Genomic DNA, 13,298 nt, shown 5'->3' with positions numbered 1-13,298 from the left:
TCAAGCAAAGAACAATTCTGCTGATCATTGGTTAATTCGATGTCCAAGAACAAGCATACTATGGAAGAAAAAAAATTGTGAGCTACTCACCTGTTTCTTTCCACCATACTTCTTACACGTTGCAAAACACGAACAAACTCATAAAACAGTGAGAAGTCAAAACCTATGAGAGAGTCATCTTCTACAGCCATTTTAGAATTTGGGAAGTGAATGCATGGGTTCTGACAAATAACGAAGTCAAAACCGCCGAATTTTTTAATGAGATTCTCAATCTTGTTACTTGTTAGCTTCTGAATGTCTTCAATCTGCACCAACTCCCCAGTTTGTCCACTACTTTGCCACCACCTTCTGAGAATCATCCTCTTTGTTTCAGAAGTTTCTACAGACACAACACCTTTCAAAGGAATGCCAAGCTGGTTTAAAGTGATTTCTGCCCCACCAATTCCACTATATAATGACAACACTGTTAACCCTCCAGGGTACATTGACTTCAACACAGAGAGATGATAGCCCAACGTGTCTGTCTGGAGGCAGTATTTGAGTGATTGAAGCCTATCTGTTGAACTATTCTCAGCAGCTTGAGTGTGATTCAATGGATAGCCTAGAATACGCTCTATATGTTCAGGTTCCATAGGAGCCAATTTATACTGGCCAACCCACACAAGATTTAATGTCCGGCAATGATGAAGGATATCTCTCTGCTGTTCAGATGAGAGCAGTCCTCGAGAATCAGTTAACATCCTTCCAAGCCTATCACAGAGCAGAGATGTTCCACTGGTTCCAGAACTGATGCAGTTTAACTGCTTCCTTGTATCCCATGATGGCCACCATTGCTTAGTATGTGGGATAGCGTCTTCGATGGTCATTGGAGGCTTTGGAAGGAGGTGCAACCTATTTTCAGTAGGAAGATTGTGTACATAGCCTTCTTTTCTACTCAAGGCTGAGAAAAACTGGGTATTAACAAATTCAGGCTCAAGGGCATATAAGAACTGTGAAATTTTTGCCCAAGAGTCATGAGATATATTCACAACATTTGCATAACAGAAATATGGAGGTTTAGCTACCATCCTATCAAGACTCTTGGACGGATTTTCTCTGAATAGATTTGGCCTTCCATATCTGGTGATTTTTGGGTCGACTTTTTCTTCAATCCATGTAGAGTCAACAAAAGAACTCGAGTCATCAATATTCTCCTGTTTCGGTCTTTTCCCCTTACTATTTCCACCAAAATTAATATTCCTAGACTGAGAAACAGAATCTGGACAGTCATCAAAAGACTCTTGTTTTGGCCTTTTTCCTTTAAAGGTTTGCTCAACGTTGATATTTCTTGAATGAGATACAGCAGCACTGTTAATATTTCTTGAATGAAATACAGCAGCACTGTTGATATTTCTCGAATGAGATACAGCACCGTTGATATTTCTCGAATGAGATACAGCACTGTTGATATTTCTCGCATGAGAAACAGAACCATTCATATTTCTCGAATGAGAAACAGCATCGAAACTAAAATCCTCTGTCTTCACTTTTACAGTTCCAAAAGCATACGAGGAATACTGCACCAAAAAGTTTTATGGTTAGTAAACGGTAAACCAACTAATAGATGAGAATACAATACATGACCATAATTTCATAGCATGCACAGAAAAAACCAAACGTATAATACACATCTCAACCTGTACAGAACTTTCAGGTATAACCAAAAATTTGAATGCAAGTAAGAATAACTGAACTGAGAGCTTAAAACACAGGAGACAAGGTATGTGACCACCGAGAAGGAAACCCTAATCTGTGTGGTTATCCATGCCATAGACCTGACATAACCAGGAGTGCCATCTATGACATTAACATTAAGGAGGGCAACATGGTGTTCGAAATAGAGCTGCCAATTTGAATGAATAACCAAAATGTTTATAAACAATATTAAGCCACATAATAGGAACTATTGCTGGAGAACTACCAACATCAGGAAAAAGCTATAGGAAGCTAAATTCAGAAAACTTTTAAAAAGTAATAACTTTTCTGATAGGTTTAAAATGCCAAGTTTAACAACTTCATTGCGAGAATGAACTAACCTCAGATCCTCCAACACAGCTTTTAGAAATTTGATCTGCAAAAATGGAGTCAGCAAGTTCTGAAACTGGAATCTCTGAACCTGAAATACAGCAAATAAGCAACAAGTCAGGGTTGGAAACAAGCTAAATATGTAGTCCCTAGCATTTTTTATTACTTAAAATAACTAAATCAGCACCAGTCAAAAGCTTGGATATTGTGTGGATTTGTCAAAATGCGAATTGTATTGTGAATTGATACATTTCTTTTCTTTGTTTCTTTCTTTTTTATTTTTTTGGTATTGGGTAGTGTATCGTAAGATTTATAGACGCTTTATAAAAAAATTTAAAAGAATTATACATAACATATATAAAAGGTATATTTATTATAAATTGGGAACATGTTGAACTAATGACTAATTTAATCATCACTTATGTGATTATATTTAACAAAGCTATCTAAATAAACTACACTAAAATATATTTATAACAACATTCAAATTGGTCAGACTCAAAAGTAATAATACATGAGATATATGCCAAAATATTAATTTCTTTCTCATCATAATCATCATCTTGCCTAATCAACTTCATCCCCATAGTCCAAGTCAATGTTGTCATTATTTTCATCGTATTGCAAAGTCATTCCTTTATTGACATCTTCATCATCTCCAACATTTACCATCTCTTTTTATTCTCCTATCTCAATAACTTTTTCTTATTTTTCTGCATGCTTCTTCTTCGCATTCTAGCTTCTAGGAATTATAACAAAAATAACAAAAAAAATTATATTGTCATTTAATAGTTTATTCACAATAAAAAAGAAATTTGGAAAAGTGAAAGTGAAGTGTCAAGTGTGGTGATCCAAATTTTGTAAAAAAGAGAGAGAAGGAGGTGAAAAAACTCATGGACATGTTATTAAATTTGGCTCAATCAAGTAGCCCAATAATTTTGTAAAAAAAATTCTAACTTGTTGGATTCAAATTAAAGAACAAACTTTAACCACAACAAACAAAAAAAAAAAAAAATTACACCTAAATGTCTATGTATTGTCTAACATGTGCCTTTTTTATATAGTTAAACGCTGAAGTGTACAATACATATGATACACATCTATGTACATATGCATGAGTACAAAACTTCTGGAAGGGCAAAGAGTTTTTATGAATTATCAGACAAATCTCATCAGATACAGTAGCTCATCCTGTACTTTCATGCAGTTATATTCTAATTGGAAAGGCTGAGCGAGACTCGTGTGATTTCAGTAAAGATATTTAAATGAGCATGAAGGTCCAAAGAGTACTTCCACAAAAGTAAGACCATGGCCCCCTACTGCCGAAAAAACAATAAGCTATCCTGTTCATCTTGGTTTATTATAGGGTTGAGCATTGTTTAGATAATATTCAAAATTATATAATTACTTACCGTACTTCTCAATTGCAGATGAAACTTCAGTCTCAGAGAAACCCATTTCAAGCAAACGCAGTGTTTTCTCCATAGTCCCAAACAGGGTTTCATCATTAGTATGCTGAGAATCAAAAGGTAAGATTGTTAGGAATTGCTTGAATCATATATAACATAGACATTGGGTAATAAATATCCAAAAATAACATGACAGGTAATTTCATATGCCAAAAAAGAAGAAAACAAATTGTGCCAAACTTGGCACAAAGATCTTCAAGAGACTCATTCATCTTACTCTCAGGGTAGTTTCAAACACCACACAAGTCTCTCGTTCATAATTGGTCACTTCATTTCTCAAAAAATGTCATAAAAGCTATGCTTATGTAACAGCCCTGTTAAAGGTGTGCCAAGCACAGAAGTAAATAAACTTATTTCCTTTTTCTAGTTTGTGAAAATACTTCTTCATTAAGCTGCAATTCAACCATAACAACATTGTATCATAGTAAGATGTGAGAGAAAAATGGTCTTTGTGACCCCTGTGAACATGTCAAAAAGAAAGGCAGTAAACTAGTGATAAATTCTAGAGAGTGTTACATATGCATGTTCCTTGCTATTATTACTTTCCTATCGTATAACTTTTTAGAAGATCACATAAAGAAAATTTCAAGCAAACATTGACCACTCTAATATGGGATTGTACTCACAGCATCCCAATCAAAACCAGAGAAGAAAAATTCGACGGATATCTAGCGAAATAACAGACCTGAGTTGAGATTAACAAATTTCTTGCTTAACCCATCTTTGGAAATTGTCATCTAAGGGACAACTTCTTGCCAAAGAGCTTTAGCTCAAATGGTGCTTTCTCCCCTCACAAGAGTAGGTGGAGGATGAGGTTGTGGTTTCAAAACCCACTGGTTGTGTGTAACTTTTTTCTTTTCTTTTTTTATAGGTAGATAGTGGAGGAGAGAGAGGTGGGTTCAAACCACAGACAGAGTGCACCACAAAGAATGCCATTACCGTTGGGCTATCACTTGAATTTCTAACTTCATCCCCCTGAGCTGTATCATCTGTGTCCTTTTCAAGCTCTTCAGCTATCTGGGCAGCAGTTATGAAGTCCACTAATTCAGTCATTTGAGCATCTTCACCTGAGACATAACATAATGAGATGAACAAACTGATTAATTCAGTTACCATTAGAGAATAAAGTTCTTCAATATTAGAAGAAGAGCAAAATTAAAGCCAAGATGGAGTCTCATAGCCCAAGTACTGCCAAGTGCCAATACTTCTTAAAGAAACTGTGTACCAACCAGATAAGTGTTGAAAAAAACACAAATCTGATATGACATGTCCCAAAGTTGAGTCAAATCTTTTTATACAAGTCGTTTAACAGTTTTCTTCACAATCAAGCTGCAAAGAGACAAGCAGACACATGATTTCCATATCTCTAAAGTGCTTCACCTTGACTCAAACATATCTCCTGGCTCCTGAAAGTGTCAGTATTTATAACCCAAAACCAGAGCCTGTTTAAATACATTGGCTTACTTGGCTTAAAACACAAGCTGAGTAAAAATAACTTGTACCTAGAAAAAAGTGAGGCTTAAATGGTAGTACCCAGCCAAATAAGGCAAGCCACACACACACTAAACCATATGTAATTTATCATACCTCCCACTTTTATAGCAAGATCTCTCTGCGGTTTCACACTAGTACATTGCAAAATAATTATAGGCCACAACAAGTAAATTTTTTAGGGTCATCTATGCAAAAAATAATTCTCAATTTTAAACCAATCACACAGATGTATTTCCAAAGTTTGCAACATTTATAAAAAAAATAATAATAATAATAATAAATATTAAAATTATAAAATTATAAAATAAAAAACCCAAAATGTATCCATCGACAGGAACAATACAATATGCTGACTCCAAATTTACTGTTTTGATATCAAAAGCAACTTCAAAATACAAGTCTCATTGTAACGACAGTAACATGCACTCAAATGTGTATTTCTACCCCCCTACAGTAACAGTAACTTAAACAATCCCCCAACACCCCAACTGAGAGATCGAGAGTGAGATTTTAAAAATGAAGATTTCACAAATTTATACCTACCAAGCTTATCGATTGCAAATGCAACTTCATTTACAGAGAAATTCATCATCAGTAAGGATGCTCTTTTGTCATCACCAAATCCATTATGTACATCAGGCTCCTGCCAGAGATTGAAGATTATGCCAAATAACATGCAGCAAAAAAGGAACAGAAAAAAGCAATGACCTCTTCCTCCCTCCCCACACCAAAAAGGAAAAATTATAATCCAAAGCCAACCACAGTATTCCCCAGGTTAGCAATCTAGGTTTCCAAGATAGTTCAATTGACTTTTTCAAATAAATCACATAAAAAAATTTGCAGTACCCCCTAATTTGAGTCCTTCAGGATTACATAACGAAGGAAAAAAAAATAATCACACAAACCAGATGATAGCACTATGGCAGCAAGTAGGTTACCTCTTTCGGTTGAACAACTGTTGGAGTTGCAATTTCTGGACTACAAGGTTCCTTGTCATCAAACAAGCTATCTAGAGAATCCGATGACTCAGAATTTGATTTTTGAAGATCCTGTTTCATTCAAAAAAAGGTAAACTATTGCCCATTAGAACTTCTGTAGCAAATATCACAACAATTGCTCAAAAGATGAGTGAAAAGTAAAGAGTAATTAAATTGGCTTCTAGACTTGTAAGATTTATCATAGTGAACTGAAATAATCAAATTGCTTGATTATTATTTGGTTGGGCCACTACGACACTAACACACACTTGGTCAATCACCAAATTACTGAAATCCACAAAGATTTTCTCCCCATCCTAGAAAAAAATGTTCAATATCTACTACTTTGTGAAGTAGACATGTCAGCTTACCAAAATGGACTCATAAAAAAATTCATTATTAAATCCATAAAGGTGAAACAGGTTCTGTCGAAACACGAAACAGCAATAGAGCTGTTCATACCAATTTCAAAGCTCTCTTAACTATAAACATAAAAACTAGAAAGTATTGTGTGCTTAAAACTCAAACAAAGAAGGTCAAACAATTTATAATATTTTCCTTCGAAAGAACAATGAGATGGTAAAGAAATTATTTGTTTACTTACAGAATATGCAATGAGAGTTTCCAATAACAAATCAGCATTCTCTTCACCTAAATATTAGAGAAAAAAAAAAAAAAAAACTCGTGAATAAATATCTTGGTCAAGACATTGGTACATCATCACAATTTTGTAAACTCAAAACTTTTTTTTTTTGATAGGTAATCAAAGATTTATTTCATAAAAAGGACATCATGTTCACGATGGTGAACACTTAGACCTTAAAACAAAACATATGATAAAAAACTATAAATAGAAGGTGTCTTAAGGATGCTGGTGAAGCCATGGGGGCCCAAATTTTGATGTGCATTAGTGCAGCTTTACTCCTATCCTAGTATCTTACATTGCCATTTTTTGCCCTACCAACACCTACCCACTTCCAAATAAGACAAAACATAACAAAGTTTACATTTACAGATGACATACCCTTTTCCTCGATCACTTTGTCAACAAGAGAGGGTAAGAATCCCATTCCAATAAAGAATGACTTTATACTGCTTCCAGATGAACTTGCAACATTGTCCTGGAATAGTAAAAAAATAAGGAATGTTAAGGAGCAAATTACTCATGCGCTAAGTCTCTAAGTCCAACTCCCAAAGTTACTATATATTTGGGTTTTGAGAGGTTAAAAAAGCAAGGATGTGACAATTAATTCAGTTCAGAAGACTGAAAAAGCTTGCTCAAGAAAAGGATAGTTGGAGTTATTAAAAAATAATTGGAGATACAAAAAACACAAATCTCAAACAATTTTGCTACCATTAGATCAAATAAAAGGTGTAGAAATTCATCAACAATTCAAAAAGAAAAGGCCATACCCCAACATGCCTTGAGTACAAGGGTTCAGGTGGTAACTCAAAGTCCAGGATCTCTTCCTTTGGCACTATTGCTTTCTCAGCATTTGAATTCGAGGAATCCTATAGAATTCATATGTGAATATACAAATGCATTCAACTATCCCTAAGGACAAAGATTATCACTAAAACTTAGACACATACCATGTCGAGATAAAACAAATGCAAAAATTCTTATAAAGAATTGTTAGCAATCCACCAAAAATTGCACCAATTAAGCCTCTGACAGAATGTCTGCAAAATAATTAGCAACCAAGTCAGCCTGCAAAAAAAAACCAAAACCAAAATCAATGTAAATATAAAATTTTGATTACTCTGAAAGCAGCAATTTCCATATCTTTTAGCCTATCATGTAATTTTCGCTTATGAATGTGAATTACTTCACTAATTTTGGTTATATAGGTTAAGGGCAAAACTTAGGTGCAGTATATTAGGTTCCTCAGTTAAATTCAAACACATGGTTGCATTGACCAATAAAACACAAATTATGTTATCTTTTCCAATGACAATTGAATTCAATGCAGTTATGTGTTTGAAATTATTTGGGAAACTTAATTTACTACAGTCAGGGATTTGTACCCAAGTTTCACCCATAGGATAATTGCACTATTATCCCCTTGATTATGGTGCAATTGTAATGTTCTCCTTAATCTTCAAAAGTGAACAACATCCCCCCTTAACCATGGCAAATAAACACTTTATACCATGTTGTTATGATTTTCATCAAATTTAACAAGAAAGTCAGAAAAAAAAACTTCTAACAGAAATTTAACCCGTTTGATAATGTTGTTCGAGTAACGTTGTTTGTATTTTTTAGAAATACATGTGGGCAAAAAAGTGTGTAGAAATATGTGTAATATGATTTAAAAACTGAAAACATGTGTTTAAACACATGTAACAAATGGGCAGGCACAAAATGCTTATTACCTATAGTTAATGGGGAAGTTTAGAGGACATTACAACTTCACCATAGTTAAGGGAGCAAAGTGCAATTTGACCTCCCCTTTTTTTTTCTATTTTTTAAGTAATGACCAGAAAAGAAGCATAAAGAATTGTAAAGAATAAATTATCAACAATTTGCAAAGAGCTTGTATATCAACTGGCATCTCCTAGTGTTTTCAACAGAGAGGTTCGCGTTCAAATTTAAAAAAAAAAAAAAAAAGGCCCTAAAATTAAGTTCTGTGCATAATTCATAGCTAAGAAACATTTCGATCATTTTTATGGGCAAGTACAAACTACTCTCAAGAAGAGAATTAACTACACTTAAATCTTCACCAAACGAAAAACTTGTTTCCTTCTTTTTTTCTTTTTTTTTTCCCTTTTCTTTCGTTTTCTCAGAAACCAAACAAAATTGAAAACGAAAGGAAGAAAATTCCGAATTCAATTGAAGGAAAATGGAAGCGAACGCGAACCCTAATTGGTTGATACCATGCATGCATGAAATGAAAACCGAAACAAAATTGAAAGAGCGGGGTGAGAGTGCATGTGAGTGCGGTGGTCCACGGCGTACCTGATCGGCGAGAGAGCGAAGCAATTGAAGAGGCAGAGAGGCAGCGCGTGGAGAACACACGCTGCCACAGTAGTAAGATAAGTGAAGGAGCTGAGTAATTCGGTTCAGTTCATTTCAGTTCTGACGCTTCGGAGTTCACTAACGCAAGAAGCAAAGTAAGAAGGAGAAAGTGTTGGGTACAGCAAGAGCGAGAGCTACGCGATCACTGGCGCGTAGGTCTGTTAAAGTGTTTACAGTGTCCAATGGAATTGATTCCTGACTGTGTTACTACTTAGTACTCACTACTGACTTAGAAACGACACTGCCCACGGGCCCCAGAGGTTTTCAACTTTGAATTTCCAGGACCAAATTCTAGCATATATTATTATTGTGTTGGCCAATTTGTACGAGTCTACGAGAAACAATATTTTGGAGCGGGAGAAACGTGGATGCAATGTATTGGATGAGACACGAAACGTCGTCTAAACACGTGTTGTGTATGTGTCATCCTGTGCTTTGTGCTTTCATGCATTGGACTTGTAGATATTTTTATACACGCGTATGTGATGAGCCGTGTTTAGCATTGTTTTAAAAACTAGTACGATTAATGAACCAGTTTTTTTTTTTTTTTTTAAAACCCAATTTTGGCTAATATTTTACTGTTTTTACCCGACCAAATTAGTACCTAGTTCAACCGGCCAATCTGATCCAATTTTTAAAATTATGGTATTTAGTGCTCTCTTTCATTGAACGTGACACAGACATGACACATATATTTTGTTGTTTTACAGTAAATTTGGATCAATCAAATCAAACTTAAAAATTGTTTTTCCGTTAACCGAAAAATCTTTTATAAAATTTTGTAAAACATTATACATTAAAAAACTTGGTAATTTTTTTAATTTATTTATAGAAATACACAATGGCTATCATTCCATCTGGTGGTTGGGTCATTGGTCAGGTCGCCAAATACCAGCTTTGGCAACCAAACCACTAACACAAACTGCCAGACTACCAGCTCTAGTAGTTGAGCAATCGGTTTTGGTGGTTTGTGCTTCAAATATTTTACATGTCATATTAAATACCTAAAAATATTTTACAATAAAACAAACAAAGTATTAATTAGAAATGCAATGTGTTTTTATTTTTAAACACAAGTCATGTCTGTGAAGTCTAATGTACCGAAATACTAGACGCAACTCAAGTTATATTGAATAAATACATTATAAAAATATTGAATAAAAAAAATATTTTCCAGTTTTTCCTCTAGTGAATTTGAGAGATTTCTTTCAAGAATAATAGAATTTAAAAAAAATAATTTATATCTCTCACGTTTTATTTATTTATTTTTGAAATATAGATTGCTTTATATTCATTTGCGTAAAATTTTTGTACCACCTCTTAGATAATATTCCTTATGTTTTCAATTAAATTCAATCATATGATATTAAAATTTTAATTATATATACATATAAAAAAATCTGTGGGGATAAAAGCCCAAATTCATATATTAGGCCTTGGGCCCTATTTGAGAATGTGGGTACGTCCGAGAAGGAGTAAATGATTGGAGAAGACGCCGGAGTGGAGAATCACGTAAGGAGATGGTAAATGAATATAGTCCGAGGAGCGTATCCTTCTCGGATATGAGGAACATTGGTCAAGCAAATACCTGGGCGGTTTAGGTGACCTTCCAGGGAGTTCCAACGATAAGGATGAACTTCAGGCACATATAAAGATGATAAAAATAGAGAAATATCAAAGGGAAAAGCTGCTACCACCGCATTAAATGCACTGCAGCAACTTTTCTGGCCACATTTATGTGGAGAAGACCCCTGAACAGTGCAGCCACAGCTATCATCACTCATGGAGAACCAACGAAGATATCTGATGGGATATATACTCAAGTGAATACTTAGATGAAGAATAAGTGTACGATCAAGATAGTCTAAAAGAAAACTATATAAATGTAAAAGACTTCTCATGAGAGGGGGATCGAAAAAAGGGAGGAAGAGAAGAAGTAGAAAAATATATTGTAACTCTAAGAATTGTATTAACCTTTTAGACAATAATTTATCTCCTCGGACATCAGTTTATTCAAGTTTCAAGTGTGTTTTTGTACTTGTTCATCTTTTAAAATATTGATTAATTGTTGTTTAGTTTACAAACAGCTCAGTTCTTTCACCCACTCTCTACAAATTCATTGTATTGGGCTTATTGAGCTCACATCTCATATTTTTTGGACTTGGGTTACAAATCTTGACCCTACAAAATGCATTGACTATTAAGTCATATAAATTTGTTACATTAATCAATAAATCACATTATTAAATTTAATTAGAAACTTTATTTAAAAAATTAATTAAAAACCTAAATTACAATACCTAAACAACAGTATCTAAATTGGCCAATCCATTTTTTAATTCTTCTCATTTTAAGAGGGTAGTGAAGAAAAAAATGTAGTAAAAAATTTGTAACTTGACATTTTTTAATATTTCTAATATAAAAATCTAAAAATTATATTCTTTTTCTTCAACTATCGATTTATAAAAATAGGAAAAGAACAAATTTAAGGGAATATAGCTTTTGTGGGGGAAAAAGGGCCCGACCCAACGTAATGGGCCGAAGGCCCATAGGAGGGCTATTTTGCGTCCGAGAAGAGGAAGATGAAGAAGATAGGGCCCGGCTGGAAGTGGGACCTTCAAGATGAAGAATTATCACAGTCCGAAGAGGACATCTCCTGTCCGAAGAGGTTGTAATCCTCTGACGCGATATCATAGATCAATTGAATGTGTGAAAGGCCAGAATGACCTTCCAAGGACTTCACCTGATCGAGATAAACTCTGAGCATGCCATGGAACGATAAGGATGGAGAAATATCTAAGGGGAAAGCTGCTGCCACCGTATTTAATGCACTGCAACAGCTTTTCTGGTCGCATTTATGTGGAGAAGACCCCTGAACAGTGCATCCTAACCTACCGCCACTCATACAGAGCTAAAAGAAGATGTCTGACGTGACATGTACTACAGCAAACTCATGGATGAGGAATACGTGGACGATGGAGATGAGGACAAAAGTGACTATATAAAGAAAGGAAGCTCCTAACAAAGGGCAAAAAAAAAAAAAAAAAAACTTGGTTGTAACCCTAGGATTTTGATTCATCAGATAAACTAATAGTGTAGCTCTTCGGATTATCAAAGTTTACGTACAAATTAATGTCAGCTTGTGTTTGAAAGCAGTGATCCGTTGTTATTAATCTCATACTCAATCTAGCTCTTTCACCCATACTCTACAAATTAATTGTCTTTGGGCTTGGGCCACAAAAACCAACCCTACAGCTTTTTATTCTCTCTATCTACTATTTTTTTAAACATCTTTCAATCAAGAGAATTGTGACTCCTACATTCCACTTGTCCTGCTAAAGAAAGGTAGAGTCAGACTCTAATGCATGAATTACATATGCCATGATTAGATGCTCCTTGCATTCTTTCTCCCAAAAAAAAAAAAAAAAAAAAATTGCTCCTTGCAAACAAGTTGTTCATGTTCATGAATGATTGGGGTGTATCTGGGATAATTTATTGTTTTATTTTAATTTAAAAAATAAACTGGATAAAAATATAATTACACATAAATTATAATGGAGTTATATAAAATTGCTCCTAGTTAAATAAGCTAAATAAATTTTAAAAATTAAGTGAAACCAAACAAACACTCGAGTTATTGTACTTTTTTTTTTGGCTGAATCGAGTTATTGACTATTTTTTCACTTATTGTACTTGTTTGACCCATATTTTTAGTACTATTTATGTTTGGGCGATTTTTTTTTTTCCCTTTTTTTTCCGTTTAATTGTACCTTCTTCCCCCTTCTTCTTCTTCTTCTTCTTTTTTTTTTTTTTGGTGCTGAATTCCGTTTAGTTGAACTTGCTTGGCCTATATTGGTGTATACTACATTGAGGTAAAAACACTTCAAACTTCTTATATATTTCTTTTTTAGATGTGAATTTTGAAAATCTAATAGTTGAATTTCATACTCATTATGTTCTTAACATGAATATCAAATTTCGTTCAAATCAGATATTATTTACTATTTGATCAATTAATATATTTTTTATATACAACTTTAAATTACAAAAACTTAAAATTATAACATTTATTTGATTACATAGCAATTGATTTTTGATTTTCTTGAAATTTTATAGGCATTAAGGATGTAATAAGAACATGCAATCTAACGGTTAGATTTTCAAAATTCACACTTAATATAAATATATATGATAAGTTTGTAAGATTTTTCTCTAAACTAATTTGGAGAGAAACTTTGTTCATAACAGTATGCATAATACACCACTCTCAGGGTT

The 13,298-nt window shown here is 33.9% G+C and overlaps 1 protein-coding gene across 3 annotated transcripts; it reads right to left on the bottom strand.

The window, feature by feature from the left end:
* Positions 1–9,312, bottom strand: LOC112032791 (probable inactive DNA (cytosine-5)-methyltransferase DRM3). Of its 3 annotated transcripts, none has more exons than XM_024065555.2 (11): positions 8,964–9,312; positions 7,598–7,715; positions 7,424–7,516; positions 7,029–7,125; positions 6,609–6,655; positions 5,966–6,076; positions 5,571–5,670; positions 4,473–4,600; positions 3,477–3,579; positions 2,076–2,155; positions 1–1,556 (listed from the first exon to the last, which is right to left on the bottom strand). In XM_024065555.2, the coding sequence occupies exons 2-11, from the start codon at positions 7,598–7,600 to the stop codon at positions 87–89; spliced, it is 2,232 nt and encodes a 743-aa protein (XP_023921323.2). In that variant the 5' UTR covers positions 7,601–7,715; positions 8,964–9,312; the 3' UTR covers positions 1–86. The 3 variants fall into 3 exon arrangements, with proteins under 3 accessions (XP_023921323.2, XP_023921321.2, XP_023921322.2); XM_024065553.2 differs by having other exon boundaries at positions 7,418–7,516; positions 8,964–9,311; XM_024065554.2 differs by having other exon boundaries at positions 7,418–7,516; positions 7,598–7,687; positions 8,964–9,311.
* Between the last annotated feature and the right edge of the window lie 3,986 nt (positions 9,313–13,298).

Source organism: Quercus suber, unplaced genomic scaffold (genome assembly GCF_002906115.3).
Source record: "Quercus suber isolate HL8 unplaced genomic scaffold, Cork oak 2.0 scaffold_62, whole genome shotgun sequence".
NCBI lineage: Eukaryota > Viridiplantae > Streptophyta > Magnoliopsida > Fagales > Fagaceae > Quercus > Quercus suber.
This window is presented reverse-complemented; position numbering and strand designations above follow the sequence as displayed.

Bases quoted from the DNA above. Each gene is read 5' to 3' on its own strand.
- LOC112032791 (XM_024065553.2), bottom strand. The intron at 7,126-7,417 runs GTATGGCCTTTT...TTACTATTCCAG, and splicing joins TGTACTCAAGGCATGTTGGG to GACAATGTTGCAAGTTCATC. The intron at 5,671-5,965 runs GTAACCTACTTG...AATCTCTGGCAG, and splicing joins CAGTTGTTCAACCGAAAGAG to GAGCCTGATGTACATAATGG.